We start from the raw sequence: 25,240 nt of genomic DNA, 5'->3' as shown, positions 1-25,240 counted from the left end.
TAAACATTTCATAATAATATTGCTCTATAATATACTTTAAAATTCTTTCACATGGAAAGCATATTAAGAACAAATTAAGAACCAAAATATTGGATACTTACTTTCTCTATTTCTAATAATTTAATGTTCAAAAAGTTCATTCTATTTCTTAGATGTAGAAGTTTTAAAAAGTAGTATTTTACTTCAATATTCTCTATGAGGCAAATAGATGGAGAAACAGTGGAAACAGTGTCAGGCTTTATTTTTCTGGGCTCCAAAATCACTGCAGATGGTGATTGCAGCCATGAAATTAAAAGACGCTTACTCCTTGGAAGAAAAGTTATGACCAACCTAGACAGCATATTAAAAAGCAGAGACATTACTTTGCCAACAAAGGTCCATCTAGTCAAAGCTATGGTTTTTCCAGTAGTTATGTATGGTTGTAAGAGTTGGACTGTAAAGAAAGCTGAGTGCCAAAGAATCGATGCTTTTGAACTGTGGTGTTGGAGAAGACTCTTGAGGGTCAATTGGACAGCAAGGAGGTCCAACCAGTCCATTCTAAAGGAGATCAGTCCTGAATATTCATTGGAAGGACTGATGTTGAAGCCAAAACTCTAATATTCTGGCCACCTGATGCAAAGAGCTGACTCATTGGAAAAGACCCTGATGCTGGGAAAGATTGAAAGCAGGAGGACAAGGGGAGGACAGAGGATGAGATGGTTGGATGGCATCACCAACTCAATGGACACGAGTTTGGGTAAACTTCAAGAGTTGGTGATGAACAGGGAGGCCTGGCGTGCTGCAGTCCATGGGATTGCAAAGAGGTGGACACAACTGAGCAACTGAACTGAACTGATGAGGCAAATTACTTTTAAACTTTAGAGTACAGATATGAGGTTGAAAGGTTTTTATACGTGCTGGCCAGTACATAAGGCTTACTGTTACCAGTGTATAAATGAAAGTGCAAAAAGATCCAAATTTATATGCCAGTGTGTGTGCCTTGTGCCGTAAAATTTTGCCTTGTGACTTAAAATTTTGATTAAATTGTGTGAACTTCCATTTCCTTATAGTAAAGTGGAATTAACAACTAACTTGTAGATTTATTGCAATCTTGAAAGAAAGACTAGGAATATGGAATGCCTAGTACTATACTTGTTACCCAGCAGGCTTTCAATAAATGGCAGCTTTTTCTTGTATTTATTTTTCTAGCTTTTAATTATGGGTGCCCTATATTTATATGAATCAAAACTCTCAGGGAGAGGTGGTAGTCTAACAGTAACACTCTTTGTGGAGTTTTCTTGTTAAATTAGACTGTAACACTTTATTAGTGAAACCTTTCAACATGCTTAGTGCCTCTTGATTGATCAGTGCTATTCTTTTAAAAATATAGACCCAACTGTCAGCAGTTGTCAGTGATCTTAAACTTTGACCCTGTAACTACCAGGATGTTAAAACATCCAACTGCTTCATAGAAAATGCCAGTTTAATATACTTGTACTCTGTTTTCTTTTAGTAAAGGTCATGTTTGTGTAAGATTTTAAAGAAAATTGGGAATTCCCTGGTGGTCCAGTGGTTAGTACTCAGTGCTTTCACTCCTGAGGGCCTGGATTCATTCAACCCCTGGTCAGGCAGCTAAGATCCTATTCCTTTACAGTTTAATTTAGCTAAGACTGAAGGGAAATCTGAGAAATTAGAACTGTGTTTGCATTATGAATATTAGTTATTTGCATTTAAAAAAATAATATAGTCACAGCGATTAGCATCTGTAACACTGAGGTTAGAGAAGACTCTGTTATGCCCATTCAGATATACTTAATCATTGTTGAGAAGGACACTGAACCCTCTCGAGGAAGCAGCAGTATATTATGATCATGATAGTGTGTTAATTCAGAGAACTTTATGGCATTAGAAAATGAGACTTACATTTTTTTTCACGTGTAACATTTTAATAAAGTAGAAGAGAGTCACTTTGTTTTGCAGCCTCAACTAATTGGCAGGACTCCTAATGAAATTTTGGGCATCACAACTAAAAACATAAAATCTTGGTAGTAACAAATACACAAGTTTTTAGCTTCCATGTAATAATTTTGGGGTAATATAACACTTTGTCTAAGGAAGAGATTCTTTAAGACAAAGGAGTTTTATGGACCCCGGGAAAATCAGCACATTCACTCGACTTTAAATATTATTTGCAGGATTTCAGAGACCTCACCAGATCAACTATGACTCACACACATTAGACTCAGGTTGAAAAGTTCAACCAGGTTGGAAAGTTAGTTTCAGTGCTCAAAAAGGAGACTACTTTTCTCTTTCCTCATAGGATGGATTTGGTCTCCAAAAGTAAGGTTAAAAGAAGTGAGGGTTGATATTTTTAGAGCATGTCGTTGCCGTAAGAACTTGTGCTACACAATTATCTCTTAGTTATAGTAGTTATTCTTTATCATCATAAGGACAGTTCAGTCCTTCCATAAAAGAAACTCCCACATGAATAGAAGGAAAAGATGCTTTTTAAGACTCTTCCTCTTTTCTTGGACTTCATCTTTGTGTTTGGACAAATCATATCCTTGACTTAGGGATAAAATATTTTATAGGTCATACTGTTATACATACTGGTATATGGTGTTAGGGCATAGGGATGGTTCTCCCAGGAACCCAAGGGAAGATGAACTTAGTTTGTTCCAGAAAGGGCTTAGTGCCCATTTTCCTGCTTCTCTGTAATGATCCTGTGACCTCTATACCACATGTGGAGTAGCTAGATTATGTTTGGCCAAGTCAGAAAGATTTATTTACCTAGTACAAAGGAGCCCACATTCTGTACTCTCTGGAGTTGTGTTAGTATTTGCTTGTAGTCCCAGTGAGTACTTGCTTTTCTTCCTGCACTAAAAATTCTTCCTCTGGTAAAACTGAATTCTGATAAAGAAGAATGGAAAAAATTGCATTTGACCTAAAATTGAAAGAGAATGGAAATCTCTTGAGTAATTATAGATTTTGTATAAACCTTCTTAGTTGCTGGTCTTAGCTAGGTGCTGTGGGAAATTATACTTGGGATTGCAATCCCTTGTGGCTCAGCTGGTAAAGAATCTGCCTGCAATGCAGGAGACCTGGGTTCAATCCCTGGATTGGGAAGATCCCCTGGAGAAGGGAAAGGCTACTACTCCGGTATTCTGGACTGGAGAATTCTATACAGTCCATGGGGTTGCAAAAAGTCAGACACGACTGAGTAACTTTGACTTGTCACGAAGATGTACATAGGCCTTTAAGACATCTTAACAGAAGAGAGTTGGAGTTGGGGTGATGCAGTGGAAAGAGAAGGAGCTTTATTATCACGCAAATGAATCCTCACTCTGTGAACTTGAGAGAGTCACTTATCCTTTGGGGCCTTGGTTTCTCCATCTTTGAAAGGGGGCCTGTGAAGATATAATGTACATAAAGCCCCTAGCAGACTTCTAGATCATAGAGGGTATTCAATAAATGGTAAATAATTAAGGAAGGCTTTGATAGATTCCCTTCTGGTGGATCTTCTAAATCCATGATGCTATAAGATTGGAAGATGAGCCAAGATATCTCTTTGTTTGTATAGCTACCATCATAAACTTGGCCAAATTATTAGTTTATATTAACTGTCTGAACTCCATATTCTTTAACCAAGTTTTCAGGTACATAGACATCTGGACCCAGAAATTAGGATGATTTTGAATCATTTATTTGTTATACAGGTATCTGTATCTATTGAGGGCTGCTTATGTGCTCAGTGCTGGGACTACCATGGTAAGCAAGAACCTGATCCTTGCTCTGATGGACCTTTCAGTATAGTAGCAACCAGATAAGCACACATGTATATAAAATCTGTGAGCCTTCATGTAATTGGAATGCATGTAATTCAGTAGTGACTGATATGAGTCCTCTGTCCTTCCATACTTGGGGATCATGTGCATTTTAGACTCTTTGGAGAAAGATAAAGAATTATAATATTCAGCTTCTGTACTTTTCCACCTCTGTGTGTGCAGTAGTTCATGGGTTCCATTTTAGCCATGACCATGGATATTATATAAAATAGTAGGTGTTACCCAGGTGTGGTTCCACAGGAGCCTAGTGCCACACATTATTGTTCTGTTACGATGGTTAATTACTAGTTTGATAAAGGATTTGACTCTGTTTTAGACCAGTGGTCCCTAAACTTTTAGTGATGGTGTAGTATTCTACTCTATGGATATTCATTAATTTATTTAACCACTTCTCTACTGATGATGATGTTGTTCACTCGCCCAGTCATGTCTCCCTCTTTGCAACCCCATGGATTGCAGCATGCTAGGCTTCCCTGTCCTTCACCATCTCCCAGAGTTTGGTCAAATTCAACTCATGTCTGTTGCTTCAGTGATGTTGTCCAACCATCTCATCCTCTCATGCCCTCTTCTCCGTCTGCCCTCAGTCTTTCCCAGAATTAGGGACTTTTCCAGTGAGTCAGCTGTTCACATCAAATGACCAAAATACTGATTCCTACTGATAGATGGTATGGTTATTCTCAGTTTTTGCTGCTTTAAATAATGAAGCAGTGAATATCCTTCTCTATATATTTTGGCAAACTTTGTAAGTATGCTTATAGTAAAATAAGGACTTGTCTAATCAAAGAGTATGTTGTATTTAATTTTGATAGATATTGCCAAATTCTTTTACCCATGAAGATTCTCATTTAGTAAGTCTTAGGTGGGACCAAGCAATTTGTATGTTTAACAAGTTCCCTACGTGGTTTTGATGCAGCCAGGTTTGAAAACTATTGCAGTTCAGAAAGATGGCAAGATTCTCTACTGCTAAGGAGCATGGTACATGTCCTGTAGTAAAGGTCAGGCAGCTACAGCCATCTAGGGAGAAGTAAAAATCCTCTTCAGTTACTGAGCAGCAGGAGTCCAGGTCCAGAGCAGCAGTTGCTGGGGATGGCCCATCTTCCAGAGAAGACTTATTTGAACTATTTCATGTCTCTTTGACATCATGTAGGGGAAAAGAACATAAGAATTATAAGGGCCTGAATTTGAATATCTTCCACTTACTGTATAATTTTGGGAAAATAAATGAACTTGAATCTATTTATATAATGATAGTCTCTTCCTTTCAGGTTTGTTGCAAAGGTGAAAGAGGGAGTGACCTAATGTTTATTGAATGCCTTTTGTCTTCTGCGAGTACCTTTAACACATCTCTCTCTCTTGTGGCAGTTCATCCTTTAATTGTGATTGGTGATTCACTAAGTGATCTCCCTGTTAGACTCACTGGGACCACATCTTGGGTTTTTGTATTCCCAGTTGCTAGCCCAAACTTGGGACATCATGCACTGTTTTGTTTCTTTGAGAGTGATGTGTGCTAAGCACTGTAGATAAGAGTTTCTGCTTCAGTTCTATTATCCTATGAGGTAAGTACTGTTTCTTCCATTTTACCATAAGGAAAAGCTCAGAGAACTTTGGTAACTTGCTTAAGATCACGTAGTACTGCAAAACAAACATTGAAAACCCTGCCTGTGGTGATTCCAATCTCCAAGTTTTGCTCTTGCCATCAATCTGCTTTGCTGAGGTAATGCTATAAAGCACTTTGGAAATTGTGAAATGTTTAAGGGTAAGATTATTTTTGTTATTTTAATAATGTAAGTGTAAAGACTTTTCTGCCTGTACTATTACCAATCAGTTTAGCTTTCTCAAATGTATAGTGTAGCAAATCTGCCTTGTCTGGGAGAGTATAAGTAGTTATTTCCTCCTGTGAGTGATTTTTTCCCCCACATTTCCTATGCTTAAAATTCTGTTTTTGTTTTTCCATTTGGGAAACTTTATGTGGTACACATAAACACAGGAGTTGAAGATAGTTTATAGTAGTTATAGAAGGATTTTGCTAACATTGGAAGTTTTGGTAACAGGTAGAAATAGTGTCTGTCTTTCTCTCTGGTCTTTACCTTCAGTTCCCTCTTTCATTAACAGCCGTATGTGGACCTCACTGGCTTAGATGTTAACAGATGTCAGCCCTGGCTACTGGATGTCTATATTTTGCAGGATGTAACCATATTGCTTAAGGCTGTAGAAATAGTGTGTGTGGGGGAAACACCTCATAAACCTTATATTTATGGTGCTTTTTAATTTGAGAATTATCATTAATTTGTTTTGAATATTTACGTGTAAGTTGAGTTTGGAACAAAAAGAAACATGTCCCCATCCTCTGCCCTATGTGTCATCATAAAATTCACAAAGTTGCAAAACAGGAATAGCACACACCAAGAAGTGTGGCAATAGGAAGAAATAACGTGGTTTTGCTCAGTATAGTTCTGTTGAACAAGGGAATTTTCTAGGAACTTGACTTTGTGCTTTGTTTTCCATAGCAAATATCTGTCACATTTTATATATTGGCTTGTTTTTTATTTTGTTTAAATGTGTGTGTGTAGCCACTTTGAATTGGTTTCCTCCCCGTCTGTGTGTGTCTCGCTCTCTGTGCCTCTCTCTCTTTCTTTATCTATGCTTGAGGGGAGGGGGCAGGCAGGCTTCATCATGGATTTATTTAGGCAGTTGAGTTTGGTTAGAGTTTGCCTGTAGTACATGTAATTCTGCCTCAGGGGTTCATGTCTATTTAACTAGCTCTTTAAGCCTTGTGTAATTGTGTTGGAAAATGCATCTGATTTCTATCTTGATCTTCCTGAAGCCTGGTTTGAACCCTGGGAACACAATTGCAGCCTTCAATGCCTTATTACTCTCAGATGAAGGTTTTATTTTTTAGGGTCTCATCTCATCTCTGAGATGAGCATCAGAGAGAAATTCCAAACAAAAGGATTAATGAGGTATGGAGGCTATAATGTTTAAGACCTGGAAGAACCTTTTTTCCTGTTAGTTAGCAGTTATTGAATGATAGTGTATGGTGTGTCATGCATTTGGTGTGACTTTTAATGTTCTGATTTGGAAACTGATATTTTTAATATTATATTAACTATATTTGTAAGATATATCATAGTATCCTTTGCAATAGCAACAAAAACAAAGATAAACTATTAATAATTCACAAGTCACATATTTTACATGATATAAAACTTTTGTTTTTAGGCGTATGGATCAGGCTGTGATATTGTTATTTTGTCAAGTGACTTTGAATGTGTGCAGATCATCCCTGGTGCTAAGCATGGAAACATCCAAGTCAGCTGTGTGGAGTGTGCTAACCAACATGGAAGAGTAAGGGATTTATTTACTTTATTAAATATCATCTTTTAATATATTTATCTCAGAGAATATTCTTATGCTTCTATACAAGGCTTGCCTACGGTTTCTAATTATGTAGGATACCTTGCTTAGGTGGCTATTAGTAGCAAAGGGTAATGATAGGTTGTATACAAATTATGAACAACTGTTAAGCTGATAAGTGATAATTGTTCTTCCTGTATATACTGTCTTAAAAGATCTGCAAGCTTCACATTCCTGTACCTATTGATATTCTGTCAGTTGATAATTCTGGCAGCTATTATGCCAGTAGCAGGAAAGTAAACTTTTATCTTCTATACCTAGCATACCTTATCTCTCTCAAATTACAATAATGTCAGATTTTTATCAAGAAATGTAGCAAGTTGTTAACATCTAATATAAAATTTGTCATATAACTGATGCTTTGTAAAGTTTCTGTTAATTTAATGAAACTGTTTGTTGTTTGAATATTAAAGCTCATACATTCAGAAGTTGACCAGAGAATTTATTTTAAAATTATTCAAATTTCATCATTTGTTGCTCTCCCCCCAAATTCCAAACATGATATACATCAAATTTTGATTATATGTAAAGTAAATGTAGCATTTTTGCTGTATATTCTAGCAGTTCTTTAAGGCCAGTGTTGTGTAGCAGAGTTAAATGTTTCTATGAGAGTATAAGAATGATATTTTTCCTATAATAGTTTTAGTGTTCTAGAAATTTGTATTTACTGAATAATAACAATTTTATCAAATATATGTTTAATCAGAATATTTATGGTGCTACATAGTAATGCAAATTTATGCCAAACAATAAATTCCACTTATTATACCATTTCTACCCCTGCCCACCTGCTGAGTACCCACATCGTCCTACCTTCCATTTGTATCAAGCTTTAATATTTGTATGAATAATATGACAATCCAGTAAAAAAAAAAACTGACATAGTATAAAACACTGAATTTCCTGGTGTTTTCTGATACTTGTTTCTTGCTTTTCTGATTTTTTTCCCCCATTTGTTCTCCTTAAGTATTGTTTACTTTTTAGAAAACACTCAGTGTCAGATTTCTCATTAATTTTTCATTGCTTATCTCCCTATGCCAAGTGTGGTAGCTTTAAACCTGCCTAGAGCTGTTATGATAGTTGTCAGAGATGCGTTTTAAAAAGTTATTTATGTGCTGGTGGTAATAAGAATAAGCAGATTCTCTGGGAGCAAAGTTTTTTTTTTTTAAATATAGAAGACCTTGGTTTTCATAACTGTGATTTTACTTTTTCTAACCTGGTTGGAGGTAAAGAAGACCAAGTTGGGACATCCCTGATTCATTGTCTTTCATTGCCATCTTTTAAAATTTTCTTTATCCCCAGTCCTTGTGATGATTACTCTCAATTTAGGACTTTGTATTAAGCCATGATAATCATTTGTTCATTCATTCATCTACGTGTTGAGTGTGATCATTCATAACACTTTCACCTGAGTGTTACCTTAGCCATTTTAAGTAGCTGTCCTCCTACCATTGTGGAGGGAAAGCTTTTTCTTGAAAAGAGTGTTAGATATTGAATAACAATTAAAATAACTTTTTTTTTTTTTTTGCATTAGAGTGCCCTGAAATCAGAGTGGATCTTTTTGGTTGACCTTAAAAACCAATGCCTAATTTAGCTTTATAGGTTAACTCATAGACCCAGAGGTGTAAGAAGAGAGGGTTTTTGGTCTGTTCCCTGCAGTTGATTCTCTCTTGCCAACAGGAGGATAAACTGGGAACTGGCTTTCAAGGAATTACTAGAGAATAGGCACTGATAGCTCCTAGGGAAAGAGGAATTTGTGTGTCTTCTTCTTAGGTGTGTGACCTGGAACAAAGTCCTCTTGGCCCCCAGGCCCTTGGCTTAAGTTCATTGGAGATGTCCACGTCAGTTGTTTATCCTCTAGTTGCAGAATGTCTCTCTGGCTTCTCCCTAGTCCCTTTTTCTATTCCTTCTTCTCCATGGTGTTCCCAGTTGGTAATTTTTGTTTCTTTGTTTGATGGTATAGTTCATGTCATTTTTTTGATATATTTTTAATACCTGTTGCTCTTTGATGTCTTTTTCTACTTCTCATGGTTTTAATAGTATTTTCACTGGACTGTAAGTAAATTTTACTTTGTTAGTAAAATTTATTTCTGTATTTAAAAATGAAATTTTTATAGGAAAAGATGATTTCTTTGAATAGGTCAGCCTTATATTTGATATGTGAAATAAAGCCTGCTGAATTTTTGAACAGAGAAGAGATTCTTAAGTCCAGGACTTTTCCAGTTATATTTATGGAAAAGAATAAACCATGAATACTGTATTCGGATTGCATGCAATCAGTTTACACATTATTGTAAAAAGGAAGTTAATTTTGTTTTCTTTTTTCCTTAAATATTAATGCTTTGTTTATTCTCTTTTAGATTGCAGCTTCATATGGTAATGCTGTTTGTATTTTTGAGCCCTTGGGCATAAATTCTCATAAGAGAAATTGTGTAAGTATTAAATGGTAGTAGAAAAATTTTATAATTGAGTTTGGAATCCAGTTGACAGCAGTAAAGAGCTCCTTAGGAGCAGGTGCTGAAGGTGGGCTGGAATATCAGTGTAAAGTTAGTCTGGTGATTTATGGTAAGATCTTTTATGTTCACTTAAAATATATCCCTAGGCCTTTTAGAAACTCAGTTTTCTAGAGTATTCCTAATAGAGATTGCCTTGTTAATTGGGATCTACCCTAGTTGAACTCTTATTTATTATTTCTTATCTAGATAACTAGATTAATCTCTTGTCTAATATCTATACCCCTTGCTTCTTCTCTTAGCAGAGTAGATCATGACACTTTTCTGCTAAAAACTCTTTTATGGCTTCATATTTCTCACATTTAAAGCCAGAAATTCTTAGAGTGGACCACAGTCCTTCCTCCACCCCTCATCTTGCCCCCGCAACTGTTCCCATTTATTACCTCTCAGAGCTCATCTCCTATTTTTGTCCTCTCTGGTCACTCCAGCCAAAGTGGCATTTTCACTGTATGGATAGTTGCCCTCCCATCTTAGGGCCTTTACATTGGTTGTTCTTTTGTCTGGAATGTCCCTCTTTCTCTAGAGAGCTCCAGGGCCAGCTCTTACAGACCCTTTAAGTTTTTGTTCAGTGGTACCTTTTCAGTGGGATGTGAGTTGACTGTCAGAATTGCCACTTGCTTCTCCCACCTTCATTCTGACCTGCCTGTCCTTCTATTTTTAACCTTTTTTCCATAGCACTTAACCTTGTTTATTTATTTATAGATTACCATTTAGTAAGTAATGTAAGCTCCGTGTAAGCTCCATGAGGGTAGGGAGCTTTGTTGCTCACTGATGCCGCTCAAGTACTTAGAACAGTATCTGGAACATTACTTCTACTCTCTGGGCACTGAATTATATTTTGTTATTTAATACTCAGAAAATCCAATATGGGTAGAATGCTTTAAAAAATTTAAAATTACTATATGCATTGGGACTTCACCATCTGAGACATATTTTCAACTGCTAGTGTGAAATCTGAATGCCAGGATTTCACTTCTTGACATATTTACCAATAATTAAAAAAATATTATATTATTAAATGCAGTAAATAAGTGGTTTTTGATATTTTTCATTAAATATATGTATGTTAATATTACATTTCTTTTCAGAAGTACAAATTATATCAGTATTTTCCCTCTAATAGTGTTATGAAATACATAGCAAAGTTTTGGGTACTTAAGAGTCATCTAGAGTACATGTTTAAAAATTCAGATTAAGTGAATAAACGATACAAATGAACTTACTTACAAAACAGAGAGAGACTCAAACTTCAAAAACAAACTTACAGTTACCACAGGGAAAAGATAGGGGGAAAGTATAAATTAAGAGTTCAAGATGAACTTATACACACTAATCTATATAAGATAGATGATCAACAAGGACCTACTCTGTAACATAGGGAACTCTACTCAGTATTCTGTAATAACCTATATGGAAAGGAATCTGAAAAAAATACATGTATATGTATAACTGATTCACTTTGCTGTACACCTGAAACTAACACAATGTGGTAGATAACTGTACTCCAACATAAAATAAAAATTTTAAAAAAGGAAAAAAATTCAGATTCCAGACCTCACTTCCAAAATTTTTGCTTTGTAATTGGTCCACAGGTTACACTCTGAGAAAATATTAAAGGGAAGAATACTAGGGATAGCTCCAGTTTTAGGAATGATTTAATTATTATTTTAAACTAGATCTGTTGAATAGTATTTAAAATACTATTGTGACTTGTTGGATTAGTAGGGATAGGGTTTAAAAAATAACCTTTTCCCTAATTAAAAAATATAAAAATTTTTATATATGTATTTTATATATATACTGAAATTCAGGTTTTGTAGTTGTATTTTAAAATTCCACTTCTAGATAGTCATAAAATCTTGAATAAATCATTTAATTGTTAAAAATATTTTAAGGTATTATAATTAGGGTATTATCACTTATTAAATTATACTTGCCAAGCAGTTAATATATAACTTGCCTAATAAAAAGCCTTGACATGGCTTTATGTTGCACCATACTTTCACGAAAGTACATTTTATGTTTGTCTACTGCAAAGAAATAGCTAAACTTTTTTACTGTATTTCATGTGAAAGGCCTTTGGCTTTTAGATTTTAAATCTTCTTTCTATACTTTAGAAGTGAAAACAGTAAGAAAATAGGATGTAGATTACTCAAATATATATATGTCAGCTTTGTGGGTTTTATGTATTACATAGTTTAAATTTGTTGACTTTTTGGAAGGTTGAAAGAAAACGTGAAAATTGTGCAGTCATGTCCGACTCTTTGTGACCCCATGCACAGTCAGTGGAATTCTCCAGGCCAGAATACTGGAGTGGGTAGCCTTTTCCTTCTCCAGGGGATCTTCCCAACCCAGGGATCGAACCCAGGTCTCCCACATTGCAGCTGGATTCTTTACCAACTGAGCTATCAGGGTAGACCTAGTTTTATTTTAGACTTTGATGCCAGCATATGATGTTAATTTGCACTTCATTCTAATGTGCATTTGCTTTGTTTTTACAAATGTTTATTGAGCATCTGTGTACTAGTCATTACCACAGTCAGTACACAAAGCTCATTATGGCATAATTCCTGCCCTTAAAGAGTTACCGTGTAATAGAGTCAGACATATAAACAGATAATTCAGTCTGATCAGCGTTATCATGGTGCGTGTGTGTTAAATCGCTTCCATTGTATCTGACTCTTTGCTCCCCCCTGGACTGTAGCCCTCCAGGCCCCTCTGTCCATGGGATTCTCCAGTCATGAATTCTGGAGTGGGTTGTTACAGTGGTATAATGCAAGTAAAAACTGCTCTGAGTGCTGCCAAAATGTCAGAAGAGGCTTCACTGGAGAGGTAATGGTTTAGCTAGTTATTGATGTAACTGTAGGAGTGTGCAGGTAGAGAAGAGAGGATACCCTAGGAATAAGAATGTGTTTATAGACAAGGAAGGAAGCCTGGGAGACATGCTTTGACTAGGCATGGCAAACAGCTTTATATAGTAGAATAGTAAGTTGAACTACTGTAAATGATTTTTAAAACAGTATTTTGAAAATAATAATGAAATATTTATATCTTTGTTTCAGATTATAAAGTCTTAAGTTGAAGAAGATGATAATATGGTAGTGTTTGTGGATATTATTTTGAAAATGTATCTTTTTCTTTTTTTTTCTTTCTCTATATATTTCAGCAACTCAAGTGTCAGTGGCTTAAAACTGGGCAGTTTTTTTTGAGTTCCGTGACATACAATTTAGCATGGGACCCTCAAGGTATTTAGCAATTATCTTTAGAAATTATGGAAAGTTAATAATTTGTTTTAAGTGTATGATTACAATGTGATATAGCCTCCCACAATAAGAAAATAATCAGTAATATTCTTTTTTTTTGCTACTGAATGAGTGTACTTTTTCCTTTTTCATATACACTGCTTTGTATAGTGCTTAAATTTACTATTAGTTCTGTGCTTCCCCCCCTACTTTTGAATGTTTTGTTCCAAGAAACAATGATGATTTGTTTCATTAGTTAATGTGCTGCACTTTACTCTTATTCTATTTATTAAGAAATCAAATCAGGAATAAAACAAGATTAAAAAACCTATCTCACTTTGTTATTTGTATTTCAAGAAATTATTGTCTTTAATATTGAAAGATTAGAAACTTATAATAATAATGGTTATTGTCCCTTTTTACATTCACAGTTAATGAAGGTAATTTTAATAGTCGATGTAGAAAAACAAATTTTATTAATCTTTAGTTATGTCTTATAGCCAGAGAATGTCCTGTGTTGTATATATCAGAGTTTTGGGGGGTTTGTTTTGTTATTCTACTTTGCTGGTTTTTTTTTTTTCCCCTAGATTTTACGTGATAGACAATGTCTCTGTAGGCTTTTTTGTTGTTGTTGTTCTTAGATTTCTCTCAAGTTTTCTTATCTAGTGGATTCATGCAACTTTTTAAGTGGATATACTCTACAAGTGTTTTTCATAGACAGTTTTGCTTATTTTTCACAGAACAGTTTATAGACTGGAGTAGACGCCCTCATGTGCATTTATTTCTCCAGATAATCCTTGCTTATTACAGAACATTCTTTAATTTTCAGATAACAGATTGTTGACAGCAACTGATGCTCTTCAGTTGTGGGCTCCTCCAGGAGGTGACATTCTGGAAGAGGAGGAAGAAATCAATAATAAAATTCTTCCTGTTTTAAATGATTGGAAGTGCATCTGGCAGTGCAAGTTAGTGTCTCACTCTGTTGTTCATTAATTTAAAAAATGCTTTCTAAACAAAGTTCCCTTTCATAATGATCTTAGAAGCCTAGAAAATAGACTTTTTCTGACCAAAACCCATTATAACATAATCCTCTAATATGTGCTACAATAGATTGTTAAAAAAAATGAAGATATTTTCATAGTTAATAACCTCAGGACTTGGGTTGAGAAGGTTGACATAAAGGAATTATTCATTAACGCATAAACTATAGATGGGATAGGCAGAGGGAAGATGTGGTGAAAGGATGGCTGTACCATTGACAACACAGATTATATGAAGGGATCCAACTAGCCAGGGAAGGTGATGAGCTCAGTTTTTAAAATGTTGCATTAAGATGTTGGTGGAGCATGTAGGTTGTGATATCATTTAAGCATGTTAATTGCATTCTTTGGATCCCCACAGTGAACCTTGGGTTGGTTTTAATGAGTTAATTTGTATTTTTAGGGAGGTGAAATATTTAGACTTATTTTTAGAGAGGTAAAAACACTCTTGTTTGATGTTATAAAAAATCTTATTTTGACCATTTATATATATATATATATAAAAGGTGTTCCAGATTTTAAAAATGGTAACTGTTTAACTTTGTCTTTTTAGAACCTCAGTATCTGTACATTTGATGGAGTGGTCCCCTGATGGTGAATATTTTGCTACTGCTGGAAAGGTAAAGGAACAAACAGTACATAAACAGGAAAAAATAAAAGAATTAGAAATATTCCTCACTCATTCTCATTTTCAGATTTTTCATCTGTAAAATTGGAAGGCTCCTACATTACAAAGCTGGCCTGAGGAATAGGTGATAGCTTTGTGAAATATCTGGTATGTCTCCCATAGGCAGTTGGCATTTGAGAAATAGTGGCTATAATTTTTATTATTTGACCATTGCAAAAATTTATGGTTTTTAAAAATAATTTTTGTGTTTAAAAAATAGCATATATGCATAATTTAAAAAGTAAAATAATACTACTAGATTTGCAATGAAAAGATGCACTCCCTTCTTCCCACTCTTAATTCCTGTGTCTTAGAGGCAGTGATTTGTAAAATTGCATATTTAAATACTTTTTTCCATATTCTTAAGTAACTTGCTTATGCTCCCATTGTTTAATTATTATTTTTTTTTCTTTTTGGTTTTATGTATCATCTCTGGCCTCACTACTATGGAAGCTGAGACTAGTTCTCTAGCTGATGTCCCCAACTCCATCTCCACTTAACCATACATAAGTGTATTCACTTCCCTTCCTCCTATCTTTCTGCTCTAAGTGTCTCATAATATTTGGGAAAACCAGTATTTATTATGCACATTATTAAGAGTCTGTAAAAGATTCTTCATGGAATAATTACTTTGGTGTTAATAATATGTTTTACTGTTTGCTTAGTTTTCTGTATGCCTAATTCATCCCTCACACCTCTGACGTTCTTTGCATCTCCTCTCAGTATAATTCCCGGTAGAAGGTATCCTGGAAACATGTATTCTCTTTGCTCTGGCTTAGTTGCTCAGTCTGGCTTAGTTGCTCTTGGAGTCTAATATAGAGCTCTCAGTTCAGGATTTTCTTCTACCAGCCTCAGGGGATTCTCTGCTGATCTCCTTTGTTAAATTCTCTATTTCTTAACATCATTTATCTTCTTTCCTTGTTTTGATGGAGATATCCTCTAGTAGGTTCCTGAGAAAAGATGAATGGGAAAAAAACACGCTAGAGGCCTCTCAAATCTGAGCAATTCTTTCATCTGCTATTATGCTTTATTTGATTGGGCATAGAATTTGGTGGGAACTAATTTTCCTTGAGAATTTTAAATGTCATGGTTCTGTTGCCTTCCATTGTTGCTATTTGAGAGGTACAGTGCCATTAAGACCCTGCTCTCCCAGCTCCATCCAGCTTGTAGAGGTTTTAAGAATCTTCCCCTTATCCTGGTGTTCTGAAATGTCAAGAAGTGGTGGAATGGGTCAATCAGCTATAAATATTTCCATACAAATATATACATATAAGGGATAAAGACTCTTTTTGTGTAGGTAATTTGAGTACCCATTCAGTCTGAAAGCTCATGTTCTTCAGTTCAGGGGAATTGCTTTATATTATTCCTTTTGTGTTATCTCCTTCCTTTCATGTTCTCTTTTCTCTCATTCTGAATCTCCCCTTATTCAGATGTGGATCCTTCTATACTGATCCTCTAATTTTCTGTGGGCCCCCTCATTGTTTTTTTGTTAGTTTAAATTCTGGGTTTTTTTTTAGCTTTAATTTTGAAATAATTTTTTCCTACTGTCACATATTTTATTTGCAAGAGTTTTTTTCACCTAATTCTACGAATGCTCCTTTAAATTTATGTAGTATTTCATAAGTATAAAATGATAATTAAACACATGCAGTGTATTTACTTATATTCAGTTGTGTATGGAATTAAAATTTCCATATTACAGTTCACAAGGCAAGGATAGGTTTTCCAACAACATCAGAATTCACTCAAGGCTCTTTGAGTTGATCTTCAGTTGTAGAACACATCAACTGTTTTGTGGTTGAATAATTATTTGGCACAGAGCTAATCAGTTGCTCAATAGTTGATGACATTATAGACAGGAAGATTGTGTAACATAGGCAGAAAGTCTGCAATTGTGTGCAGTTTAGTAGTAAACTGATAAATAACTATTTCAAAGAATATTTGGAGGTATTTGCATGAGGTGAGCTGTCACGTAATAGTAACACATCTGTGATTTCTTTTAGACACAAAGTCACAAATACTGTTAATATCATTTTGGTATGTTCTTTATATTCATAACTGAAATTTAGCATTTCCTTCAGTTCAGTTATCAAAATAGAGAAGTAATTATTTTCTCTGACTCAAGTTCCTGGTATCTCTGGATCTTGGTTTCTCAAGAAGCAGACTCCCAAACAAGGATTCTAGTTCAAGTCGTTAATCTGGGTGGTGCTCACAAAGAAATATACTGGATTTGAGGCAGGGAAGTAGAGGTTCTTTAAAAAGACTGTATTTACAGGTGATGAACAGGCTTAAATCTCTGGGTTAACTCTGGGAGCCAGCGCTTCTTGCACCATTACGTGCCTCACACTGTTCACACACATCGCACATACACACATTAGTTAAGGGCTAGTGGGGGCAGAACATTGGTTCTCAGCTTTTACAAACAATTTCTGAAAAACTCAGGCAAAATTATGTAGATACTGTCAATTGGAAATGGCTCACTGAAATGCTAAGGCATGAGAGGATACAGTTGATGTATCAAAAATATTTTTTTGTATCTTGAATTCTATCTGCAGGTGCCTTGGGTTAGAAGACCTCAGAACCTCTGGTCTAAACCTGGATATTTTATTTATTTTTAATTAAAGGATAATTGCTTTACAGTATTGTGTTTGTTTCTGCCAAACATCAGCATGAATCAGGCATAGGTATACATATGTCTCCTCCCTTTGGAACCTCCCTCCCACCTCTCTCCTCATCCTACCTCACTAGGTTGTTACAGAGCCCTGGTTTGAGTTCCTTGAGTCATAAAGCAAATTCCCATTGGCTATCTATTTTAAATATGTTAATGTAAGTTTCTATGTTACTCTGCTATCCATCCCAGCCTTTCCTCCCCCCAACCCCTGCACTGAGTCCATAAGTCTGTTCTCTGTGTCTCTCTCCATTGCTGCCCTGCACATAGTTTCATCAGTACAGTCTTTCTAGATTCCACATATATCCATTAGTATACAATATTTGTTTTTCTCTTTATCTGACTTACTTCACTCTATATAATAGGTTTTAGGTTCATCCATCTCATTAGAACTGCCTTAGATGCATTTCTTTTTATATCTGAGTAATATTCCACTGTATATTTGTACTATAGCTTCTTTATCCTTTCATCTGTCAGTGGACATCTAGGTTGCTTCCATGTCCTAGCTGTTAATAGTGCTGCAGTGAACATTGGGGTACATGTGTCTTTTTTGAATTTTGGTTTGCTCAGGGTATATGCCTAGTTCTGGGATTGCTGGGTCATATGGTGGTTTTATTTCTGGTTTTTTAAGGAATCTCCATACTGTCTTCCATAGTGGCTGTATCAATATATTCCCACCAACAGTGCAAGTGCAGGTCGACCAGTCGTGTCTGACCCTTTGCAACCCCATGAACTGTGTAGCCTGCCAGGCTCCTCTGTCCTTGAATTCTCTAGGCAAGAATACTAGAGTGGATGGCCATTCCTTTCTCGAGTATCTTCACAACCCAGGGATCGAACCCAGGTCTCCTGCATTGCAGGAGGATTCTTTACCATCTGAGCTACTAGGGAAGCCTAAAAGTACTGGAGTGGGTAGCCTATCCCTTCTCCAGATCTTCCCCACCCAGGGATCAAACTAGAGTCTCCTGCATTAAAAGAGGCGGGTGTGTTACCAGCTGAGCTACCAGAGAAGCCCAGCAGTGCAAGGGGGATCTCTTTTCTCCACATTCTCTACAGCGTTTATTGTTTGCAAACTTTTTGATGATGGCCATTCTAGCTGGTGTGAGCTGATATCTCATTGTAGTTTTGATTTGCATTTCTTTAATAATGAGCGATATTGAGCATCTTTTCATGAGTTTTTTTAGCCATCTGTACATCTTCTGTTTAGGTCTTTTGCTCACTTTTGGATTGGGTTGTTTGCTTTTCTGGTGTTGACTTACATGAGCTGCTTGTATATTTTGGAAATTAATCTTTTGTCAGTAGTTTCATTTGCTTTTATTTTCTCCCATTCTGAGGTTGTCTCTTTATCTTGTTTATAGTTTCCTTTGCTGTGCAAAAGCTTTTAAGTTTAATTAGTTCCCATTTATTTATTTTTGTTTTTACTTTCATTACAGTAGGAGGTGGGTCATAGAGGATGTTGCTGTGATCTATGTCATAGAGTGTTTGGCCTATGTTTTTCTCTAAGAGTTTTATAGTTTCTGGTCTTACATTTAGGTCTTTAATCTACTTTTAGTTTATCTTTGTGTATGGTGTTAGGAAGTGTTTTGATTTCATTCTTTTACATGTAACTGTCTAGTTTTCCCAGCACCACTTATTGAAGAGGCTATCTTTGCCCCATTGTATATTATTGCCTCTTTGTCAAAAATAAGGTACCCATAGGTGTGTATTTCTGGGATTTCTATCTTGTTTCATTGTTCTACATTTCTGTTTTTGTTCCAGTACCACAATGTCTTGATGACTGTAGCTTTGTGTTACAGTCCGAAGTTAGGAAGGTTGATCCCTCCAGCTCCATCCTTCTTTCTTAAGATTGCTTTGGCTATTCAGGGTTTTTTTGTTTTCATAAGAAATGTGAAATTTTTGCTTCTAGTTCTGTGAAAAATGACATTGGTTATTTGATAGGAATTGCATTGAATCTGTCGATTGCTTTTGGTAGTGTAATCATTTTTACAGTATTGATTCTTTCAATCTAGGTACATGGAATATCTCTCCACCTGTTTATGTTGTCTTTGATTTCTTTCATCAGTGTCTTAAATATTTTTCTGAATATAGTTCTTTTGTCTCCTTAGCTAGGTTTATTCTTAGATATTTTATTCTTTTTGTTGCATTGGTGAATGGGATTGATTCCTTAATTTCTTTGATTTTCTCACTGTTATTGTATAGGAATGCAAGTGATTTCCATGTATTGATTTTGCTTTGCTGAATTCATTGATTAGCCTTAGTAATTTTCTGATAGTATCCTTAGGGTTTTCTATGTACAGTATCATGTTGTCTGCAAAGAGGGAGAGTTTTACTTCTTTTCCAATCTCGATTCCTTTTCTTTCTTTTTCTTCTCTGATTTCCGTAGCTAGGACTTCCAAAACTATGTTGAATATTAGTGGTTAGAGTGGGCACCTTGTCTTGTTCCTAATCTTAGAGGGAATGCTTTCAGTTTTTCACCATTTAGAATAATGTTTGCTGTTGGTTTATCATTTATGGCCTTTACTGTGTTGAGAATTCCTTCTACGCCCATTTTTTGAAAAGTTGTGTGTTGTTTAAAATCAAAAAAGCCTTTGAATTTTGTCAAAGGCTTTTTATGCATCTATTGAGATTATCGTATGGTTTTTATCTTCTACTTTTTTAGTATGGTGTATCACATTGATAAAATCTGGATATTTTATTTTTTGTCATCCACATTTAAATCTAAAATCCACGTACAAAAATTCTATGGTTTGACGAAGAGGTCAGGTTTCACTTTTTCCATATGGATATCCAGTTGTGCAGCTAAATTTATTGAAAAGCCTCTGTGTTGCCACCTTTGTCAAAAGCAAATATCCAAACTAGTGTGGCTGTGTTTCTGAATTCTTTTCTCTGGTCCATTGGTCTTTCCTTGTAGCAATGCCACCTTCATTTCTATAGCTTTTAAATTGTCTTGATGTGTGAAAGAACATATCTTCACATCTTGTTTTTCTTCTTCAAGATTATCCTATCTACTTTTGGCCCTTTATATTTCCATATAAACTTTAGAATGAGTATGATAAATTTTATAAAACCAACAGAAAACCTCTTGTGATTTTGATTGATATTTCATTGATTCTATAGATTAGTTTTGGGAGAGTTGACGTCTTTACAGTTGAGCCTTCTCATCTATGAACATGACATAGTCTTTCATTTAGATCTTTTTACTTTTCTCAGTAATGTTTTATAATTTTTTGCAGCAGTCCTAAATATCTTTTGTTGGATTCATTCCTAGGTATTTGATATTTTTGATGTTGTAAATGACATCATTTTATAATTGTATATAGAAATGCAATTAATTTTGGTCTTTATATCTAGCAGTCTTAGTAAACTCAATATTAACAAGTCCTCTGTAGATCTTTCTGTATTTTCTGTGTGCATAATTCTATTATTTGTGAATAATGACAGTTTTATTTCATCTTTCCTAACTCTTAAGTGTTTTAATGTCTTTTCCTTTTTTTACTCTAGTATCTAGAACTTCCAGGATAGTGTTGAGGAAAGGTCTGAGATTGGTTATCTTTTCCTTGTTCCCAATATCAAAAGGACACCTTTCACAGGGTTGCCATTAAGTATAATATTTACCATAGGTGCTTACTATACTCTTTTTTAGATAAAAGAAGTTTCCTTCTTATTTGTAGATTGCTAGAATTTTTAAAATAGCAAATGTTGAATTTTAGCAAATACTTTTTCTGCATCTAATCATATTGTCATTATTTTCTTATTTTCTTTATTAGTGAGATGAAATTTGTTGGACTTATTTATATAAATCTTGTGTTTTTGAAATAATCTCAACTTGATTGTAATGTGTTGTCCTTGATGGATTTGCTTTGCTAATGTTTCATTTAGGATTTAGGAGAGCTCTCTGTTAAGAGTGAGACTTGGCAAATATTTTTTCCTCTTTTATACAGGTATACCTGGTTTTATTGGGCTTTGCTTTATTGGGCTTTGCAGTTAATGTGTTTTTTTAGCACTTTGAAGGTTTGTGTCAACCCTGTGTTGTCAGATGATGGTTAGCATTTTTTTAGCAATAAAATATTTTAAAATTAAGCTATGTACATTTTAAAAGATGTAATGCCATTGCACACTGAATAAACTACTGTATAGTGCAAATGGAACTTCTGTGTGCACTGGGGAACCAAAAAATTCGTGTGGACTCCCTTTATTGTGATAGTATTTGCATTATTGTGGTGGTCTGGAACTAAAAATGTAGTATCTCTGAGATGGCCTGTAGTGATTTTGATTTCAGTGTCATGCTGGCCTCATAAAATGAATTGGATATATATATTTAAAATATAGTCAATAGAATGGGTTTCTGCAAGGTTGGTGTTTTATTCTTAAATGTACTGGTGAAGCCATCTGGACCAGGAGTTTCCTTTGTGGGATTCAGTTTTTTAAATAGTTATAGGGCTGTTCAGATCTTATATTTCTTTTTTTATGTAAGTTTTAGTAAATTAGGTTTATATAGAATTTGCCTGTTTTAGCTAAATTTTCAGATTTATTGGTGTAAAATTGTGCAAAACATCTTTTTAATATCTGTAATATATATGTGATGATTTTTTTATCTTACTAAGAATTTATCAATTTTATAAATCTTTTCAAAGAACTGACTTTTGGTTTTGTAGGCTTACACATTGTATGTCTGTTTACTCTTTTATTAATTTGTTTGGTTCTGTTTTTTTCTCAAACTTTTTAGATGGATGTTTAGCATTTTTTGTTTCTTTGCTTTTTTTCAGCATTTGTTGTTTCTAATGTGTACATTTGACTCTATAGATGTCCCTTTAAGCTTAGCTTTATTCCATAAGGTTTTTTATTCCATAATTTTTGACATGTATTATTTTCATTATTATTCTAAATACAAATTTTTCTAATTTTCAGTGTGGTTCATTTTTTGATTCATGGGTTGTCCAGAGTATGGATTAGAGCATGGTTCAATTATTTTGGGTGGTGGTGGATGATGTAGAAGTGTCTTCTTGGTGGTGACAAATTTATTTTGCGTTACTAAGTAAACTTACAAGTAATTGGTTGTTAAAGTAATAACCAGTGATAGTGTTAAAATAGCAACTACTAGTAGTTGACAGTTATGTACCAGAAACTGTGCCTTCAAAAGCTATGGGGCAAAGTGTTTTACAGAAGGGGAAACTGCAGTTTCACAACTTGCCTGAGAATACAAAGGTAGTCAGAAGGTAGAGGTGGGATTTTAACTCAGATGTTTTGGATTTCATACCCAAATCAGCTGGCTTTATATTTCATGAAGAAATACTTATTGCAAGTGCATTTGTGCAGATGCTTTGAGGCTTGAGTTGAGTATGCATTCTTCTAGGAAAGGTGTATATAGTTTCTACCAGGTGCCTAGGAAGTGAAAGAAAGTGTTAGTCTCTCAGTCATGTCTGACTCTTTGTGATCCCATGGACTGCAGCCTGCTAGGCTCCTCTGTTCATGGAATTCTCCAGGCAAGAATGCTGGAGTGGGTTGCCATGCCCTTCTCCAGGGGATCTTCCCAACCCAGAGGTCGAACCTTGGTCTCTTACATTGAATGCAGATTCCTTACTGTCTGAGCCACCAGGTACCTGGGGGCATGCCCAATTCAAACTAAATTCTCAGCTTGGCAGTCATGCCATACAGTGTGTGCTTGGGTCTCATGAGACCTGTTTTGTGGGTGCAGATGCCCAGCAGAGACTTCTTCCTCCACTCAGAGTCCAGGTGCAGGAGAATCCTTCCTTACCATACTCCTTTTCAGAGAGGGTTTTTTCTTGATTTCACCCTTTCATTTATAGATAGTCCTTAGGGTGGCTCTTTTTTTTGGTCCCTTTCTTTCTTTTTTTTTTTTAATGGTGTTATGCAAGTACCTCTGGTCTGACTTCTCACCTTGCATGTACACTGTGTGCTGTCTCTATGTAGCTACTGTATTTTATTTTTAAAATTTATTTTTGATTGGATCATAATTGCTTTACAATATTATATTGGTTTCTGCCATAACAGCATTGTGAATCAGCCATAAGTATGCATATGTCCTCACCCTCTTGAACTGCCTGCCCTCCCACCCACCACCCCACCCCACCCCTCTAGGTTGTCAGAGAGCACCAGATTGAGCTCCTTGAGTTATATAGCAGCTTCCCACTAGCTAGCTATTTCACATACAGTAATGTATATGTTCTAAAAAAGGTTTTGTAGGTCTTCATAGAACCGTTCAACTTCAGCTTCTTCAGCATTACTGGTTGGGGCATAGACTTGGATTACTGTGATATTGAATGGTTTGCCTTGGAAACGAACAGAGATCATCCTGTCGTTTTTAAGATTGCATCCAAGTACTGCATTTTGGACTCTCTTGTTGACCATGATGGCTACTCCATTTCTTCTAAGGGATTCCTGCCCGCAGTAGTAGATATAATGGTTATCTGAGTTAAATTCACCCATTCCAGCCCATTTAGTTTGCTGATTCCTAGAATGTTGACATTCACTCTTGCCGTCTCCTGTTTGACCACTTCCAATTTGCCTTGATTCATGGACCTGACATTCCAGGTTCCTATGCAATATTGCTCTTTACAGCATCGGACCTTGCTTCTATCACCAGTCACATCAGCAACTGGGTATTGTTTTTGCTTTGGCTCTATCCCTTCATTCTTTCTGGAGTTATTTCTCCACTGATGTCCAGTAGCATATCGGGCACCTACTGACCTGAGGAGTTCCTCTTTCAGTATCCTATCATTTTGCCTTTTCATACTGTTCATGGGGTTAGAACAGTACTGTTCACCTTTTAAAACTAACACCCCAAAAAAGATGTCCTTTTCATTATAGGGGACTGGAATGCAAAAGTAGGAAGTCAAGAAACACCTGGAGTAGCAGGCAAATTTGGCCTTGGAATATGGAATGAAGCAGCACAAAGACTAATAGAGTTTTGCCAAGAAAATGCACTGGTCATAGAAATCACCCTCTTCCAACAACACAAGAGAAAACTCTACACATGGACATCACCAGATGGTCAACACCGAAATCAGATTGATTATATTCTTTGCAGCCAAAGATGGAGAAGCTGTATACAGTCAACAAAAACAAGACCAGGAGCTGACTGTGGCTCAGATCATGAGCTCATTATTGCCAAATTCAGACTTAAATTGAAGAAAGGGAAAACTGCCGGGGTCCAGCCCTGGTGGATCCAGGGTAATTCGAAGGTGGGGACGGAGTTGGTGTCCTGGAAAAAACTTATTTAATTACAGATATAGAGGGAAATTAGAAACAGATAGTGTAGTAGAAAAATTAATGGTACCAGATGGGAATTCAGCCAGGAAAATGGGGAGCGAGAAAGAAACGACACAGGGCAATCAGTCTTTCCAGAAACTGATCCAATTTCTTTATTTTTCAGGTTTGTTTATATACCTTTTTGTTATACATAGGGATGAATACAGAGTCACGCGGGGGTCGGCAGACCTGACCCTTGTCACAATCAGGTGCTTCGTATAAAATTATACAAAGGTCTTATGAGTTTCATCATCTTCTGGCCATGATGTCTGCTGACATTTTATGGCCCTTTCTGATATCGGTCAGTTAACCAGAAAACTTATTTTTCCAGGGGTGATTTTTTTCTTAAATCAGGTGCCACCCTCCAAATAAAGTTGCATTCCTATAGGGTGAGGGTGTAGTGAGTTACAATCAAGAAAGGAATTTACTTAACCTAAGGTTTAACGTGATTAATCTTAAAGGTTAATACTTATTTCTCCTATATGCTAGTTATATTCATTATAAGGGCAGGGAGTATGGAGATTTAGCAGCAAACATCAGCCCAACAAATGAAAACCCTTCACCAATGTTCCCTTTAAGATCTATTTTGTCTTAAGATAGTGATAA

General features: G+C 35.6%; 1 protein-coding gene across 2 annotated transcripts in view; it reads left to right on the top strand.

Moving 5' to 3' along the window:
• DMXL2 (Dmx like 2) overlaps positions 1–25,240 on the top strand; it is a 177,333-nt gene that overhangs the window by 30,650 nt on the left and 121,443 nt on the right. For both annotated transcript variants that reach the window (XM_040226516.1, XM_040226515.1), the window contains exons 2-6: positions 7,044–7,169; positions 9,599–9,670; positions 12,918–12,996; positions 13,823–13,958; positions 14,587–14,653. In XM_040226516.1, coding sequence (XP_040082450.1) covers positions 7,044–7,169; positions 9,599–9,670; positions 12,918–12,996; positions 13,823–13,958; positions 14,587–14,653 — 480 coding nt within the window. The remainder of the gene's footprint in view (positions 1–7,043; positions 7,170–9,598; positions 9,671–12,917; positions 12,997–13,822; positions 13,959–14,586; positions 14,654–25,240) is intronic.

Source organism: Oryx dammah, unplaced genomic scaffold (genome assembly GCF_014754425.2).
Source record: "Oryx dammah isolate SB20612 unplaced genomic scaffold, SCBI_Odam_1.1 HiC_scaffold_26, whole genome shotgun sequence".
Classification (NCBI taxonomy): domain Eukaryota; kingdom Metazoa; phylum Chordata; class Mammalia; order Artiodactyla; family Bovidae; genus Oryx; species Oryx dammah.
This window is presented reverse-complemented; position numbering and strand designations above follow the sequence as displayed.